This window comes from Lissotriton vulgaris, unplaced genomic scaffold, assembly GCF_964263255.1.
Source record: "Lissotriton vulgaris unplaced genomic scaffold, aLisVul1.2 SCAFFOLD_1040, whole genome shotgun sequence".
NCBI lineage: Eukaryota > Metazoa > Chordata > Amphibia > Caudata > Salamandridae > Lissotriton > Lissotriton vulgaris.
Window position 1 is genome coordinate 116,022 of NW_028245133.1, and position 18,665 is coordinate 134,686.

At 42.8% G+C, this 18,665-nt stretch overlaps 1 protein-coding gene across 1 annotated transcript in view; it reads left to right on the forward strand.

The window, feature by feature from the left end:
- Positions 1-15,366, forward strand: part of LOC147666518 (extracellular serine/threonine protein kinase FAM20C-like) — a gene marked incomplete at its 5' end in the record, with an annotated part of 82,311 nt that extends 66,945 nt beyond the window's left edge. The window contains 3 exons of the mRNA XM_086949017.1: positions 885-966; positions 5,954-6,013; positions 14,253-15,366. Coding sequence (XP_086805143.1) covers positions 885-966; positions 5,954-6,013; positions 14,253-14,505 — 395 coding nt within the window. The remainder of the gene's footprint in view (positions 1-884; positions 967-5,953; positions 6,014-14,252) is intronic.
- Between the last annotated feature and the right edge of the window lie 3,299 nt (positions 15,367-18,665).

Consider the following 18,665-nt stretch of genomic DNA (forward strand, 5'->3'; position numbering starts at 1 on the left):
CAAACAACATCAGCTTTTATATGGTACCGACACACATTCACCTGCGATTGGAGCTTCAGTTTTGTTCCTACTATACACTCAAAGACATACATTATAAGAATATAGAGTTTGCTTAATGGAAATGAAACAGGTATTTCTAGTCACGTCGAATTTCAGGTAGCCCTGTTCACAGCACTACGCTGTGCTTGCGTAGTTTGTGAAGTTTGCGCAACTTCGCACTACGCAAGCAGCACGTAGCACAGTGCAAACATGCGTAGCGTAGTGCAGCGGTCATTTTTTTCTTGCTGCTCGCGGTCCTCAACGTCAAGTTGGCGACAGCGAGCAAGCAAAATGACATCCTCGCGAGACTTTTTCCTTCTTCGCGATCGCGAGCATGGAAAATAAACCTCCCGGCGAGATTCTCAATGCGGGGAGGTCAGGTTTCTCATTGTGAGTGGTCACGCATGCTCGCGACCGCTCGCGATGAGAAACTACCAGTCCGCGTTGAGAAAGCTGCTGCTCGAGTAAAAATCTACTCAAGCGGCAGAAAAGTACAGCTCGCACTGTGCAAGATGCCGTTTTTAATGATTGCACAGTGCCTGATGCTTGTCCGCACTGTGCAATCATTGAAAATGACATCTTGCACAGTGCGAACATGCTACTACGCAGTTCGCGAAGTGCTACGCGTAGGTCGCGTAGTGTGAAGTGCACTTCGCGTAGCTTTGCGTAGCGCTACTTCGCGAACTACGCGCACCCCTAATTTCAGGGAGCTTTATTCCACCAAGCTTTTATTCTGACCATTGACTGTTCTTTTCATTACTTCTACTAGGCTTTTTCGAATTTGCTAATTGTTTTCTATCTCAAGCTTAATATTTGTATTAATGAAATATACTTTTTTGTTTTAGGAAATATGGATCGTCATCACTATGAAACATTTGAGAAATTTGGCAACGAGACCTTCATTATTCATTTAGATAATGGAAGAGGGTAAATATCTATCCTGAAATACTTTGTTAATTTTAAAAAGCATTAAGACAGGTCTCTCGCATGCATGAGCTGAGTCTGAAACCCAGGAGATTATCATTATTAGGCTGATCACCAGGACCTGAGACAATACGCTACATTTACATGTGCTCCTGTAAAAAATAGAAAGTGGTGGAGATGCACGCATGTTGGACACAAGCACAGCCCAACAGTTGATGCTGCTGAGCACAGAGTGTTCAGGTACGTGTAGGTCACGTGCCTTAACAGCCAAAGAATACTAGATTTGGAGGCTTGACGAAGATGAACTTACCTTCACAAAAAATATACTTCCATTGGGTCAAGCTACAATTACATTCCTCTCAGTACATATTAAACCCAGGTCCCAGTGACTATGTTTGGGTAAAACCCCCCCGTACATACCCCACAATTACATTCTGCTGTTTTTTAGGTCAGTTATGCACCAGGGTCATGTCTGCTTGTGGATGGGTACATGTAAATTGTCTTTGTTAAAGCTCACAAGTTGCATACTCCTTGTTGCTGTTGCAGATTATCCTCATCCTGTTCAATAGGTTTTGTTCATGTACTTCTCCCAGATGCACTGAGCATCTCAAAGGTATTCGGGCAGCCTTAACATGCTCCTGTACTCATGTCATCAAAATAATAAAACACGTAAGATGTACATTTAATTTCTGGTCTGGTGGATATGTTTTAAAATGCCCTATAATACTTCAGTAATCTATGCTGAGGAATAGATTCCTTCAAATGTATAAAGATGCACTCTGCACCATCATGGGATGGACCAGGTTACACTGAGGTTGTGCAAGAGAACTATTATTTAATTTCACTCATCTACAGTGAATAACATTGGCAAATGTTTCGAGCAAATCTGAGATGGCCAGTATGGAAGTGGGCAAATATCATGAGCTGTCCTCCAAGTCAAATTTTACCAGATATATCTATGAGGATTCTGGTATAATCCAAAGATTCCCTTGCTGTATACACATATTATCCTCTCATACCCATGTCTAGCCAGACCATCCACATTAGCATGGATGGACATTCCCTTGCTTGATTATAATTTTTTTAATGAATCAACATGCATCCAATTATCTCCCTTTTGTTTGTTTGTAATCTAACCCTTCGACATATTTCCGCATAAATCACAAGGAGTGGTCTGTCTCAATAGATGTAATTTTTGCAAGGAGCATTATTTCACCTCAGAGTATGTGATTTCTGTGATATGTATTTACGTGTTAAAAATGCAAATCCTTCTCAAACTTGCCCAGTTACACCTGGAGGGTACCAGATAAATTATTTGATTTGCTGGTAGCCTGTAGTTACTTATCATACAGCAATACTCTAAATAAATTGAATGTAACTGTTAGAACCAGGGGTCTCTAGTTGGCAGAGGTAGGTACCACTGTCCAAATAGGGACCCTTGCTTCTAGTCAGGGTAAGAAGGAAACACTCTTAGATAACCTCTGCTCACCCTCTGGGTAGATTGGCACGATCAGTCAAGGCTTATCAAAGGCAATATGTAAAGAATTTGTACCAACACTCACAGTAACACAGTGAAAACACCACAAACTGACTCCACAACAGTTTAGAAAAATAAAGGTATTTAATCTAAACTACACAAGACCAAAACAACTAAAATCCAACATACACAGTTCAAGATTATGGTTGCGAGAGAGTTCTTAACGTTGCGATAAAATAATCCACAGTTGCGTGAAAAGTTCAGAGTTGCGTCACGTTTAGCCAACAGTACCTTTAAATGCGACAAAGTTCCAACACAGAAGCTGGTGCGGTGGAAAACAAGCGATGCGTCACTCCTGAGACCTTGGGGAGGCGATGTGACAACCCCGCTCAATGTAGCGGGCATGTTGCGGTGACTCCAGTCTGTACGGGGAGGGATGCAATACCTTGTATGGATTCCGGTGCGGAGGTTCCTTAGGGAAGAAGCTCACAAGAGGCACGATGCGATGATCTTTGGAGCTGCGACGATCTCCGGGGCGACGATGCGCGGTCCAGCGGCGATCTTCCTCTCGCAGCTCCTTGATGCGATGGCTCTGCGACGATGCTCGCAGCGACGTGATGCGGTCCGCAAGCAAGCGGTGCGACGATCTCACCCAGTGACGGCAGGCTCTGCGACGACTCTCGCAGCAATGGTAATCTTCCCGCACCGTACTGGTGCGTCCCGCAAACGAAGGATGCGATGACTCTGGCAGTGGCAACAGGCGCTGCGACGATCTCGGCCTTCGTAGCAGCGGGAATTTCCTCGCACTGACGGGGATGCGCTCCACAAGCGAGCGATGCGACAAAACTTGCAGAAAGTCTTTAAAATCTTGGTTTCCAGCTTCCCAACACAGGTACAACTTCCAGAGGCACCACAACTGGCCCAAGCACTCTAGGAAGGACAGAACTCTCTCAGCAGAGTTCAGGGAAGCTGGGGGGTGAAATCCTTTTGGCCCTGGGACTTCTTAACAGAGAGCCAGCTGTTCTCAGTCCCTTGGAGATTCCTTCAAGCAAGGGGACACAGCACAAAGCAAAGTCCTTCCCCTTTCCTTGGCAGCAAAGCAACAGCTGGTCAGACCAGCAGAGCAACAGCAGGACAGTCTTCCTTCTTCGGTTTCAGCTTTCTCCTTGGCAGAGGTTCCTTCTTGATTCCAGGGTGATCTAATTTTCTGTAGTCAGGGGTCCTGAACTTATATCCCTAAAAGTCTTTGATCCCTTTGTGCAGGAGGGCTCTGAGCCTGGTCTGAACCAGTTCTGGGTGTTCCTTGAGCACTTTGTTTTCCTGGCCTCTCCTTTCCCTTCAGGGAGAGGGGCAGGGTCGCCAACCGCCCAGCAGGAGGCGGAGCAAGCATTGTGGAAGGCAGGCACAGCCCTATTCAGGCCGAGGTGCTATCCCCTCCAACCACTCAAGATGCAGATGCAGTCATTCAGCCTAGGGCTGACTCAGCCAGCCTCCTGGGGGCTCTCAGCCTCTGTCACTCTCAAACCAGACAGTCAATTTACAAACAGGCCAAGGCACACAGACAAGAGAACAGCAACTTTCTAAAAGTGCTGTTCTCAAACACAGGATTTAAAAACAACCTTTCCTAAAAGATGTGTTATTAAATTCTGAGTTCAGGGATACCATACTTTTATGTTCTAACTTGCTCTTATGGGAAGACATGCTGGTAGCCGCTGTAGCCAGCATTCCCCATGATAGCCTATGGGGCAAGATAGCCTTACAATAGTGAAAAACGAAAATGGCTGTAATTCACTACCAGAGCATGTCACCTGCAGTAGTACATGCTCTACCTTGCACATACACTGCACCCTGCCCAAGGGGGTAACCTGGGCCTTCTATAGGGGTGTCCGCTGTGTACAGAAAGGGAAGGGTTAGGCCTGGTCAGTGGGGGCACTGACCAGGAGGACATGGCAGTCCACAGACTGCACACAGGCACTGCGGTGGCAGGCCTGAGACACCATTTTAGGGCTACTCATGTGGGTGACACAATCAGTGCTGCAGGCCCACTAGCTTTGAGTTTGCTTAGGAAAAATATGCAGAAGAATTGTGCTTCTAACTCATAAGGTTATTTAAAAAAGAGGCACTTGTGTTGGCACGCAGTGGCAGGCCCTATGGAAAGGTTAACTGTTCACCTTTTGATTTCTGATTACTGTATTCAGGTACTAAAGTGGTACTGATGAAATGGAGCCTTTGCTCAGGCAGTAATAATGTGTGTTTAAATGTGAAAGCAGTGAAATCATACAGTCACAGAATTTGCCTTATTGTGCTGCATAATTTGCCTTTCTTGCTAAATGATTTAATTAACATTGCCACTCAATTGGTTCTCCATTGGCACATAATTCCAGTGACCCTGCCCATAATACAGACCAATACACTAATGCTATGCAAAGTAACACACCCATTTGTACCATTTTTGCTGTTAGTGTAAGGGGAAATGGGGAAACAGAATTAATATACTGCTAAATCTTGGAGTAAGCAAATTTCCCAATATGTATGCTACGTTTATGTAATAGGAATTAAAAAGATATACATGTTTGAGGGAAAATATGTTTCCTTTTATGCATATGTTGGAAAAAAAACTATTTGGCTTGCTTTTTGAAAGAAAGGTCATTAAGGGACTTTTTTGGGAACATCTTTGCTCGCGTGTAACATGATTTGTAAGCAAAGAAGCACGTTACGTTTATTTATCAACTGTTCCATAATGAATTTGCCTACATTTCCTACTGTAGCTAAACCATTCATGGGATATGAACTTTTGTTGTGTTTCCTCCTTCCGTATTGTTCAAGCGGAAGAATGATTTGCAGTCTATTTGCCCTTTTTTGCCCCGGGGCCAAGTTTGATTAAAAGGCGCTGTTCGCTCCTCGCCTATGAGTTTCCGTGGTACATAACTTTTTTTTTTATTTCCACCACATAGAACTTCATTTTTCCTGCTCTTTGCAAAAGTAGTTTATAAAAACTTTGTAGTTGGCTCCAAAGGGGGCTTAGTCGGCAAAAACTTTTGCAAGTTATCGCTAGTATTGACGAGCTATACCCAGAACTTTCAGTTTAATGTGTAGAAAATGTTGAAACTCACAGTCCGCAGGGCCAAGCGAAGCCTCTCTCATTTTCTCACCTTCTCGGTGCTTGTAGGGAGATAACAGGGACACATTTTCAATTTTCAGTCTGTGAAATTACAATTGAATTTTGAAGAGACTGCGCTGCGCTGCCCCTGCTTATCTGTGTATGTGTGGCCCGGAGCCGACGTAATAAGGAGCGATCCCAGAGTCAAAAGTGCATCCTTCCCAGCTCCTCCCCCTCATCTTTTCTCAGAGCTCGGATTTAATTTTCCTCCGTTGGTATCACTGAGCCAGATGCTCCATTTTAAGTCAATTCATTATATCTATTGCTGTGATATGGTAGTCGCATGTTTGTGCTGCAGGTGACACATCTAACCACCTTTCCTCATGTGCTGTGACTGTTTTCTCTTTTCACAGGTATGGGAAGTATTCACACGACGAGCTGTCCATCCTTGTGCCTTTGAATCAATGCTGCAGGTACGTTTTCAGCTGGTATGGTTTAGTTAACACGCCATCCATTGAACGTCGTTGATGACGTGGTGTGCATCATTTTCAGTGACGTAGGAGGCAATATTTGTCCCTAGTGGCGAACACTTTACATTTGTTTTTTTACAAGGCATACATTTCACATGTGATAAAACAGAGAGAAAATTATAATGACCGTTTCCAGACATTCTATAGTGGGCTTTAAGGCCCAGGTCCCTAAAAATAAAAGGTTCTTATTTGGCTCACGAGGCATTATCAGGGAAATGACACAGTACACTGTGCAAGACAACAGCTTATCACAAACTTTAATAAATACACCAATAATAACATTATCTTTCTACATACTGGTTAAAAAAAAGTCAACATACTCATGAGCAGATATTTCTGAACAAACTAATGCATCTCATGTCCTCTAGGGGTGCAGAGACCTACGGCCTATGCCCACCACATCTTTTCTTCCCATTCCATACGCGGTGAGCAAACCTGAGGTGCAGGCTCCACAAGGCAAGATTCATCGGGCAACAGCACTGAAATGTCAGCAGTAAACCCACAGGGCCTGATTCACAGAACTAACTTAATACAAAATCCTAAACTTACTACCATTTTGGTATTCACAGAAGGCACTTACTCATTTCGGTATTCACAGAAGTTAGGAATCCTAACTTTAGGACTCCTAAACTGAGAAAAATCCTAACTTTAAGACTTTCGGTATTCACAGAAGTCATTCAGGAGTCCTAAAGTTAGGACTCCTAACTTGTGTGAATACCAAAATGAGTAAGAGCCTTCTGTGAATACCAAAATGAATAAGTGCCGTCTGTGAATACCAAAATGGTAGTAAGTTTAGGATTTTGTCTTAAATTAGTTCTGTGAATCAGGCCCCCATTGTTTGAAGCATATAAAAGTGATATATAATAACATAAATCGTGTGGTATTAAAAATACTGATTCTTTCAGTTATTCTGCTTCTTACTCAGTTGAACTCAGCAATATTACAAAGGCAACCACAATAAGTGAAATAGAGGGCTATAGAGGAATAAATGCATAGACAAGCAAAAAGGTGACATACCATGTCCCATGCCCCTTTAATGCCCAGGGCGCCAGTCCAAAACATGTTGTTTACTCGTGGATGTATCCACTCCATAGTTACTCCCACAAGAAAGTAGCAAAATTATGCTCCTCCAGCAAAATATCATCATGCTCTTCTTAGGTAATAGGAGCCACCTTGCCAATCTACGGAATAAATAATCTAGTCGTGGGCAATTTTTATGCTATGACAAATTTGGGAGATTTCAGCCTTTGTGAAGATGGCTGACATTTCTAAATTACACTCCATTGTTATGTTATTGTTATTGGGTTTTCGTAAAGCGCCTGAATCACCCGGGGGCATCTCCGCGCTCCCTAGTCCTTTTTCCTGAGAGCGAAAGTTAGGATACCTGAGTGAATCAACAATATAGGAAGGCTTTAAGATGTTTCCTGAAAGTCAAGTATGAAGGAGACTTTCGCAGTCCTTCGGGTAGGGAGTTCCAATATTTAGGGCCTACATACGAAAAGGCTTTACCTCCCAAGCGATTACGGTAGATACGTGAGATCGCTAGTAGGGCTTTACCATTCGATCTCAAATTACAAGCTGATGTCCATTTGCAAATTTTGTCTTGTAGATTTTTTGGGCCAATTTCCTTCATAGCTTTAAAGACCAGGCAGCAGGTCTTGAAAAAGGCTCTCTTCTTCACCGGCAACCAGTGCAGTTCCTTCAGTAAGGGGAGCGAAGGGGTACCGGGTGGGCGATTCAGGACCATCCTTGCTGCCGTATTTTGGATCACTTGGAGCTTTGCTAACTGTGTGGATCCTACTTCGGCCAGCAGTGCATTCCCATAGTCGATCCTACCGATTACTAGGGCTTGCACTACCATTCTGTGATGGCTCAGGGGCAGATATGGAATAATTTTCTGCAGCAGTCGTAAGCTGTAATAACACGAGCTTACAATGTTACTCACATTGTTCTTCATCGACAGGTTCTCGTCAAGCTGTATACCTAAACTTTTCACAGAGTTTGAAGGGACTGGAGCGGCCCCCAGTTCTGCAGGCCACCAGTCATCTAGCACGATTTCCTGTCTTTTTCCGAGAAACATCAGCTCCGTTTTCTCCGGATTTAGTTGGAGACAGGACTCTGCCATCCAGCTTGCGATGGCCAGCATTTCTTGGGCAAAGCGCGTTCTTTCCTCCGCCAGATTTTTCCCAATCGGGAAAATCAATTGAGTGTCGTCTGCGTATGAGACGACTTCAAACCCATAATGCCGCACTATTCTGGCTAATGGGGCCATGTATATATTGAAGAGGGTCGGACTTAGACATGAGCCCTGAGGGACCCCTCTCTCCAATAGGTACATTTGACGATTTGAATAAACCCATCATGACCTGTTGCTTCCTATCCGCCAGGAAGAGGACCAGTCACTTTAGTGCCAGATCCCCGATACCGCAGTCCTGGAACCTCTCCGCCAGCAGACGATGAGATTCCGTATCGAATGCTGCGGAGAGGTCCAGCAGAATGAGCATCACCGAACTCCCTTAATCCAGCGTACGCCTGATGGAATCCGTGACAGCCAGAATAGCCGTCTCTGTGCTGAAACCCGGCCGAAAGCCGGACTGCGATATGTCCAGAATGTTGTTGGACTCCAAATACTGTCTCACTTGGGTGTTAATGTGAGCCTCCAGTATTTTAGCCAGCAGAGGGAGTAGTGATATGGGCCTATAATTACTCAATACTGCGGGATCAGCTGAGGGTTTTTTGAGGATTGAGCGTACGTAGGCCTCCTTCCATATCATGGGGATGTAACCGCTGGCCATTGAAGAGTTCAGGATCTCCTGAATGGTCGGCGCACAGCTGGACTCGATCATAGCCATGACATAAGGCGGGCAGACGTCGCTCGGGGACCCAGACTTTGCCATTTGCAGGTGCCGAATGACCTCCTGCCGTGAAATGGGCTCAAACTTGTTGAGACCCATAACTGGCTCGCCATTCTGAATGCCCGGTATGGCCGCGCAAGGGCTATTGTTTTTTGGGAAGTTCTCGTATATCCGGGCAATCTTCTCCTGAAAATAGGTGGCTAACGCTTCACACAGCTCCTGTGTTTCCACAGGCTGTTGTTTACATGCTTGCGGAGAAGAAAAACCCTTCACTATCTTGAACAGTGTCTTTACGGAGTTCCCTGCTTGTTCAATTTGTGTCTGGTTAAAAGTACATCTGGTCCCTTTAATATTGTGATGGTAATTTGCTAAAGCCTTTTTATAGTTTATTTTATCGCTCTCGTATTTAGTCCTTCTCCATTTTCTTTCTACAGTTTTACAGGAAGATTTCTCAGTTTTTAGAGTCCCTGAGTGCCAAGGTGATGAGACTCGTCTCGAACCCTGCTTGCTATTTTTTTCCGGGATAACTGCGTCCAGTGTCTGAGTCAGAGCCTGGTTGAAATTCGCCAATAATGTCTCTGTGTCGGCCTCCCCTACTTCCTTGGCCTGCCTTTCGAGGCTCGGAAACTTTCCTTCAAAAGCTTCTATGTCAAGTTTCTGCCAGGGTCTAGTTTTTAGGGTTTTTTGTTTTAGTCTGCACAGACGTTCCCTTTCCGGATTCACTGCCTCTGGGCAACAAAAGGAGACCAGGTAATGATCAGACCATGTCAGGGGCCAAGAGTCCCTGAATGATAGATTTTCGTTATTTGAAAATATCTTGTCCAGTGTATGGCCAGCTATATGTGTGGGGCCCTGTACATATTGACCCAGACCCATGTCAGCCAGTCCTGACAACAGCTGCCCCACCTTCGGGTCTTGGGTGGCTTCCCCATGATAGTTAAAATCCCCCAGCAGTATAAAACTCCTGGAAGCCACAACATGTGTAGCGATGAACTCTGTCACAGTATTTACAAAGTTCACTTTTGAATTTGGTGAGCGGTACAAGAGTGCGCCCTCCCATGTCGCAGCCACTGGGCTACTGACCCTAAACAGGCCTATCTCTAACTGCTCATTGCTAAGCGTATCTAGCCATTGGACCTTTAGACTTTCTTTGAATACTATTGCTATCCCCTCCCCCACTTTCCCCCTTCTATCCAGATGAATTATTTTATACCCCTCCGTAATCGCAATGTTGATTGCCGGTAGCCTATAGGGGGACAACCACGTTTCCGTCAGGAAACATATGTCAGGTGTAAGTGAGGATAACATGTCCCAGAATGGGATGGCATGTTTGGTCAGTGAACGGACATTACATAAAAGGTAACTCGGTCCTGCTTTGGGGACATCCAAGATGGTCTCCTCTAATGCACATTGATTCTTACAAGCCCTGCAGCCTACTGGCCCTTCCAACATAGCTGGTAATGATGTGGGGCAGGTAGTGCTGTTCATTTGATTTATTGATGATCTCTTCCCAATATCCCGTAGCTTTCTACTTGTGTACCTCCGGGTCGGTGTGTTCTGAGGTGCGGTGCCCGATCTACCTATGCTCCCCGTCCCTCGAAGTGGCCCGGCGCGGACGGGCGCAGACGGGCTAACCTTTGGCGCACCTTCGGCGCGCCATCGCCGAATCCGCTGCGCGGGCACCATTTTATCCCGGAAGTCAGGTGTCGCGTCTGCCCAATGCCTGGCCTGCTAACCCCACCTTCAACAAAGATGGCGCCCAATGTTCGCGCTAATACCAGCAAGTACAGCAAATGTTCCCCAAAGCGGCAGAGGGCATGTAAGTCTGCCCTGCCCCCAAGTTTAGAACACAAATTTCATGTGAGTGAATCAAAATTACAAAATAACAGTGCGATTTTAAAAGCAATTTTAAAAAAGCGTTCGAATTTCCAGGCCCTACTAAAAAAATCAACTGTCCAAGTCTCTCCCCCTTATGATTTCCTGCTCCAGTCGGCCTTTTCGTCAAGACATACTGGTGCAAATCAGTAGAGTCTGCAGCGCCACCACAGCCAATAAGTAGGAGGTGCTGATGATGTGGGCTGCGGGTGAGTCAAACTGGATTAGTTCAAATGAGAGGCATGTGGGCAGGTCACAGTATAGTACAGGCAATCCGTGCAAAGGTTTGGAGCAGGAGGCAGGTCCTCACCTCAGTCTTTTCTATGTGGGGAAGATAAATCAATACCAAGAAGGGTCAGTTCACCTGTTCCCCTTTATCACCATTAACCAGCAGTGAGATGTTATCTTTTTCTATGAAGGGCTGCTGATACTAGACCCACTTTTTGCAAAGTCCAAAACTTTCCAAAGTATTTTATGTGCAGGCATTTGACACTCATAAATCAGCACAATCCTGAACTAAAGTCCACTTACTAAAATCCAGTGATAACCTACTGCATTAAGTAATGGTAAAAAGAAAAGAACGACTATATGTATGCTCGATATGCATGCAATATAATGCAAGAAACAAATAGTACTGCACATATCCACCTTGTAGCAACAGCTGCTTGTTTTGTTTGAGCCTCCTTGTAAAGCTACAAATTGTTCTTCTGTTAATCTGTTTATTGAAAACATCGGCAGGAAATATCTGTTTCCCACTTTATAGAGTGCCACAAGAATTCATACCTAATTTCAAGGTCGGTAGTAGTGTAAAATCTCCCCATTCCTCTTTAAATTCTCCACTGACTAGAGGAACGGCTTAGAATATATTCCCAGTATAATTAATTACTACAGCTTGTTATATTGTATATAGCTAATAATTTCACTGCTGGTGATCCCTACCATGTAATGACTGCATCTGCCAGAAACTGACGAATTTTATTTTAATGCAAACCTAAATAAGGACAAAAATAAGAAACAAATCATACAATAAGAGACAACTCAAACTTTTTTTATATGGATTCGATGTATTAACAAGTAACTCATACATAACATTAAAAGTCAATTGGATGTATTTGCAATCAGGGCTGAAACGTGTTACCATCACTGTCTCCAAAGAATAGCGAAGGAACATAAGCCATAATTATCTATGTCGATGGTTACACATAAAATTATAATTGTTTTCACATATACTAAAAATAAATGTCCCAGAGGGTCTTAAGTGAAAATCCAGAGTTGCCTCAAATAGTTTCACCAAACTAAGGGTTAGCAAGCACTTTAAGCTTTCCAATAAAAAGCTAGTGTCCATAGCAATTATTATTCTCTGATTATTCATTATATAGAAAAGCATAAGGTGATGTCGCTGTCAAAATTAATCACACAACCGAATTGAAAGCAGAGACAAAATAACGGTATCCAATTTTAAATAAATAGTTGTCAGTGTCAGAACTTCTTTCTGCACTGATACATAGTTCAGTAGTTTTTTAGACAGAACTATAAATGTGCCATCTAAAATTTTCATAATGGGTTTCGGAGCTGTAGGTAGACACCGAAAATGCTCTTCTTCAGGATCGTGGCATCTTCAAGATGTAATAAACTGCCGGATGATTAAAAAATTTGCTTGATTGGCCTTTTTTCATCAATTTACATAAGAGCTACAGCAGGAATTAGAGATCGTAGACAAACTACAGTTAGATATGGTGCAGAAATTATCACTGATTGTTACATTTTGAAGTATGTAATGGGTTTGGTAATTAATTGGCCATATTGCATACAATTGTCCACAAGAAAGCATCATTTGTCTGTCACATGACAGACAGCATGCAATAAGTTCAATCTTCTATACCTTCATTCTTGATCAAATAGAGTATCTCTCGGTCCTACCAAATCTCTACAGGCTGTCAAATTCTGATTGGGGTATTTCACCTTTCGTGTGGTGCTTTAGAGGCATGCAGAGGCAAAACCAACCAGCAAACCACTGAGCTAACAGGTGTCACTTGACCGTCTATTGTTCTAAAGTTAACCTGACCTTATAAAGTTAGGTGTGGTTATGAGATTCGTGCCCTGACAAACGGCATTCATAAAACGTTTGACTTGAAAAGTTAATGAAAGAAATTTGCAAATCAAATGAAATAGTAGCTTGGCAAAGTTACCATGCACTAGTAGACAACTTTTGATGTATTTTCAAGGCTTTGAAGAAAAACTTACATACTAGGTCCATATGGTTAATGTTGTCTGTAGCGGGGCAAATTATGGCATGCCTAGACTTTACTGTAGTAATGCAGAAGAAATTACTACAGGACTGTGATCACTCTTTTCCCACTAGTGCTAGTGATTACGTGAACGTAATTTTAGAGCATTACCTTGTTTATTCTGCGGTATCCCAACGCAAATCCCCATGGATATACTGCCTTATGATCACTGGCAGCATGCACAGATCCAACTCCATCGGTAGCCTCAACGATACAAGATTACCACTCTTTTCTGTCAGTGTCAGGGAAGTCAAAAACATATTGCTTCCACACTCAATAACAACCCTTAAGTTGCATGCACATCCTATGGGCACATTCATAAAGGCCTTATCCATCTCATTTATGCGCAGGGCCCAAGAATTTCTAGAAAGAATGTTCCTAGAATTAGATCTGGGATCTTATAGGTATGAGCCTCTTGACCTTATGGTACCCTACAGAGCTGGGTTGTGCAGTGCTTGATTGCTAGGTGGCGAGTTCTCTTGCCTCTACCAGGCACTCATGAAATGACTGTTCAGGTTTCTGAGTGCCATATTTGATCTGCTGGTGCTAAACATACAAGCCATTAAGGTTTGGTACCAAGGATCTATAATGTATTGGGAACTAGTAGATAATGTTTGGTCTATCAGGGCTCCTTGTATTCTGCCCCCATTTCTCAAACAAGCTAAAGATGTGATGGGCAAGCCACATGCTCTGAGGGATGGACCCTGACCACATTCCTATCCTGAAAATGTACACCATATAAGAGTGTGGGTGGGGGGTGATTCTTGCGATGAGTGATCGCAGCTCATGTGGCAGAGAAGGCTTGGACATTGCTGAGCTTTGACGGGAGAGTACATAACAATTGAGAGTATTAAAAGGAAAACCAGGTCTGCTTTTTTATGTCGAAATGAAGCAATTTTTTTAGGTATATTTCAAAGCTGCCTAATTTCTGTGGCTTTCAAGTCAATTTCTTGCTATAGATATTGTGGTTTGGACCAGTATATTAAAATTACACTGAAAGACCATAGTTATATTCCAACACACTATTCTTGGAAAATGTTCGGTGTATGCTGTGGTCTGCGGAAGATTCTTAGAAAGAAGGATGACATTTACTGCTGAATCTTTGAATTTCTTCTTCCTCTTTCGGACAATGCTTGATCTCTGTATCTTTCTTCCCCTTTCCAGAATAAGGAAGTCGACTTATTTGCGATTGCAGTTGCTGGCGAAGGAAGAGTACAAACTAAGTGACCTGATGGCAGAATCGCTGCTGACGGACAAGGTGGCACCTATCCTCTACCAGCCACATTTAGAGGCCATGGACAGGCGACTACGGCTAGTCCTCAAAGCTATCAATGACTGTGTGGAAAAAGATAGCTTCGACAACGTGGTCGAAAATGACTTGGACCCTCATGTTAACACGGTTACGGCTAAGAGGTAGTAGCGCAGAAGAACCACATCGGTGTGTGCTTCGAAGACAACGCAGTCTTGCAAAGGACTATGTCGGCTACTTTGTGAATTCAATGAATTCAGAGTTAAGATATAATTGTTCCCAAAGTAGGTATTGTTTAGGCTACACGAAGGATTAGATTATTAAAGACTTTACATCTAGTATGATGCACCATCTTCTCACTAGACTATAAGGAAATTGTCAAAAGTTGAAATCACTGAAATTCAATCTTAGTTGGGTGGCAAGCATACCCTGTCCTTTTTGTATAGCAAGGAGGCCTTTATTTAAATATTTTGTATTTATATATGGTATATATATGTAAAAAAAAGGATCACAGATCTGCCTACCAAAATGTCAAAAAAGGAAAGCATAGTTTTGTGGCTCACAAGTTATTGTCGATGATAGTCCACTCGTCATTGTGTTAACCCTCTTTCATTCACTGTCCACAGTTTTAAAGCGAATGCTTTGTCAGCAAGTCGGCATTGAAAGGGTTAAGACATGACAAAAAAATAATAAAAGTGAGAAACGGTAATATTTAATCAAAATCGAATTTTGATAATTGTGCAATGAGAGAAATACTTGAATGTTGGTTTCACAAAGTGACGTAAAATGAAAAGTTGTACTATTTATCCATGATCGAGCAGCGGCCCTTTAACTTTCTAGACAGTCGTAGCACAGCTGCTGCTTTTTTTTCCAAATTTGCTTTTGATAGTTTTTGTGTAAATATATAAATATCTTGGGGGGGGGGGCGGTTTTCTGCAGCTCTAGGCTTACTTTTGCAGCGTTTTTGTGAAATTGTTTGCAACGTGGTAACAAAGTGCAATAAAAGATATGAAAAAATGTGTCAGCAAAGTCTCTTTAAAGTAGCTTTATTTTCGAAGCCAGACAAGGAAGACACTCATCGAAGTAGTTCCCTTTTGGACTCGTTTTAACGAAAGTTCACAGAGAGATGAGATTGGGAGCTTCCTTTAAACGTGTCAACAATTGAAAACACCAGTTCATAGCGAAAAAAGCTCTCGGTGTTGCTGCACTCCATTATTGTACTAAAAAAGCAGAGTACTGGCTACAGCTAGAAAAACAACAATAAAGCTGTTCTGTAACCTTGAGCCTTCACATCCTAAATTCTGAGACTCTTGGCGGCAGAACCAGAGATCTTCCTAAACAGCTGTAGGAGAGTGTTTCACAAGAAGTATTTGTGTCTGGCCTCCTCCTCAGCACCATTTTCTTCCACTGTTTTCTTCTCCAATTTGAGAGATTCTATTCATTTGAATGTTTTTTACATATATTTGATTGGAATGCTTTTTGGCACTTGCTTCCAGTGGAAGGCTTCAAAGTCTTTCCATTTTGTGGGCATTTCTTCTACATTCCTGACCCTCCTTTCTCCTTCTTCAAAAAAAGCAGAATTCAGCCTTGCGCATAATTGATTTCCAGAATGTGAGTTATAGAAGATGCATATCAGAATGACCATGGCTTAGACCCCGCTACAGAGGGCTCTAAGGCTATTGAACACCCTCACCTAGATGGCAGAATATTCTAATGTGTAAAAGAAAGGCCTCACGGAGCCTGAGGGGATTAAAATCCCCTCGGGCTCCGTGAGGCCTTTTGATCACAGCAAAAGCTGTGAGCAAACATTGGAATGTTGGAGCTCCGGGATTCTACCAGTCATTAGAAGCCTGGAGCACTCCATTTCTTTCAATTGAGCTCCCTACCTTCCAGTGTTCTAATCTTTCATCTGTTTAACCCCTTCGGGGCTATTGACGAGCTGGGCTCGTCATCGCGCTTACCTGTCCTGCGCGGATGACAAGGCCAGCTCGTCACGTAACGCGGTAATTTTGAAATTGCCGCGCACAGCGGGAAAAGCCGCCGCGGCGAAGCGGTTAACTAGGATTTCCATCTATAATAAACCCCTAATAATCAACTAGGAAGCAGAAGCATCACTAGCAACATTCAATCCAAATCTAATGTCTGGAACTCACAAACATCCTTAGGGCTTTGCTTGGAAAGTGTTATATATGTCTGTGTCTAATTATGCTCCCCTCTGTTTACTCATGTGCATTGCATGCAGATGTGTTAGGTAGAGTTATTTGGGTCACACAGTCACAGGTCCAACTATGCTCCCTCAAGGGCAAAAGCTGATGGTCCCTGATACCCAAATTCCAAGACACCAAGTCTGCAATAGAGGCTGGTGCTCACCTATGTTTCCTCCACTCTGAGTGTATATTAGAGTGAGCACCAAAGTCTTAACTCAAAGGAGGTTTGTGGAGTGAGCCTAGCTACAGTATAATATAAATATACCAGCTTTAATATACAGTGAATGTTGAGCTAAGATTATGTGCAACAAAACACTTTTCATATAATGCCTCATACAAATTAAATATACTACCAGTAAAACCAGTAACCAAAATAAAATGAAAAAACACGAAACAAAGTACCCAACTGTAACATGATGCAATGAACCACTAATCCCAAGGTAGGAGTGGTAATTTTATGTGGCACTTCTGAACAAAGGACGCATATTGTAAACGTACACAGTCATGAAACCACAGCCAGAGAATAACCATTCTACATAATGTTCAAACAACTCAAATATTCAGGAAGCCTGAAACACATTTGGAAAATAAAGACATAACACCAGATTCAAAGCATCAGAGAGTTGAAAAAACAATATTTACTAACAGGTAGTGGATGCAAAGCTTTAGATGAAGCCTATGGCTAAAGGTATGATCACAATCTTCTTTCTAAAACTCGTTTTCTTTTGTATTTATTATGTACTGACTAAGATTTGCCACTTTTAAAATCAATAGAAAAATGGCTTCTAAAATATACACCTTCTCAAAAGCCACAATCCCTATCTCATGATGGGGAGAGGAAAAGGTCATGTGGTGAGGCTTGTAAACTCTCCATATCCAATTACCCATACCTAAGGCTATATCAATTGACTGCTTAAGGCAGAGGTCTTCAAACTTATTTGCTCCGAGCCCCCCCAAGCAAAATGTTTTGCGATCGGGCCCCCCTCCAAAACTTTATGGAAAGGATTGGGGGTGTGGAAGGGACATGGCTGCATGCTGGACTTATGAGATGATTTCAGGAGTACTTTTTCCATAGCACATAAACCGCACAAATATGAGACTTATAAAACAGCAAATGCTTCAAACAAAAACAAGTAGTATTCCAAATACTGCTCCCCGTAATTGGGGTGATGTGAGCCCCTCACACTCCTGGACCCCAATGCAAATACACCTGCTGCACTACTGATAACTGCAGTCCTGAGTAGCAGGCTATTTCCTATGCATCTTTTACCTCTTCCCCACAATGACAGACCAGCAACTCAGTCCTAAGGATAGAAACAAAAATAGGCTCCCATGACCTTTTTTTAAAGGTACACATTCATAATTGTGATGTAGTGGGCCCCTGAATCCCCTGGGCTCCAGTCCTGCTGCATCTGCTTCCAGCAGTGACCACCAAACACCTGGCAGAAGTACCTGCTGTACAATTTTTTAGGAAGTTGTATTATCTCAATCACGGCATCCCTTTGTAGCAGCCTAGCTTAGGATATGTAAATACTATTTTAAAATAATGACTTATATATTCACAGTGCTCTCTGCCATAGGCTGGGACCTTATAGCACTATAAAGAGGGCCACTAGAATTATGCGGCAGGAGAAGGCCAAATTATGCAGCAGGGTTGACTACATTATGCAGCAAACAAAGGCGAATTATGATGCATAATGCTGCATATTTTGTGATAGCATTGCTACATTATTTTATAGTTTTTATACTTGTTAACACTGTCCTGCCATATATTTCCCCTCATAAGTACCAGTTTAACCCCCACATATCGAAATAAGTAACAGAAAGGTAACCAGTCAACCTTTACAAAGGGCCTTCCACTGTGGTGGTAATGTGTTGCTGCAATTTTTTTAACTTTTGAACCATTTGAGCTCGAAACAATTTTTTTGTTAATATCTACAAATTATTCAGCAATAGATGATGAATTATGTGGCAAATGCAGGATATCCATTACTATGAGCAAAAAGCGAAAACTGCACAATTTCATAATTCCAGTGGCCCTAACTGTAAATACAAAGGTCACTATTCCTCTGCACCAATTAGGGTTAAATTATGTGTCGCTCAGCTTTAACACACACAGAC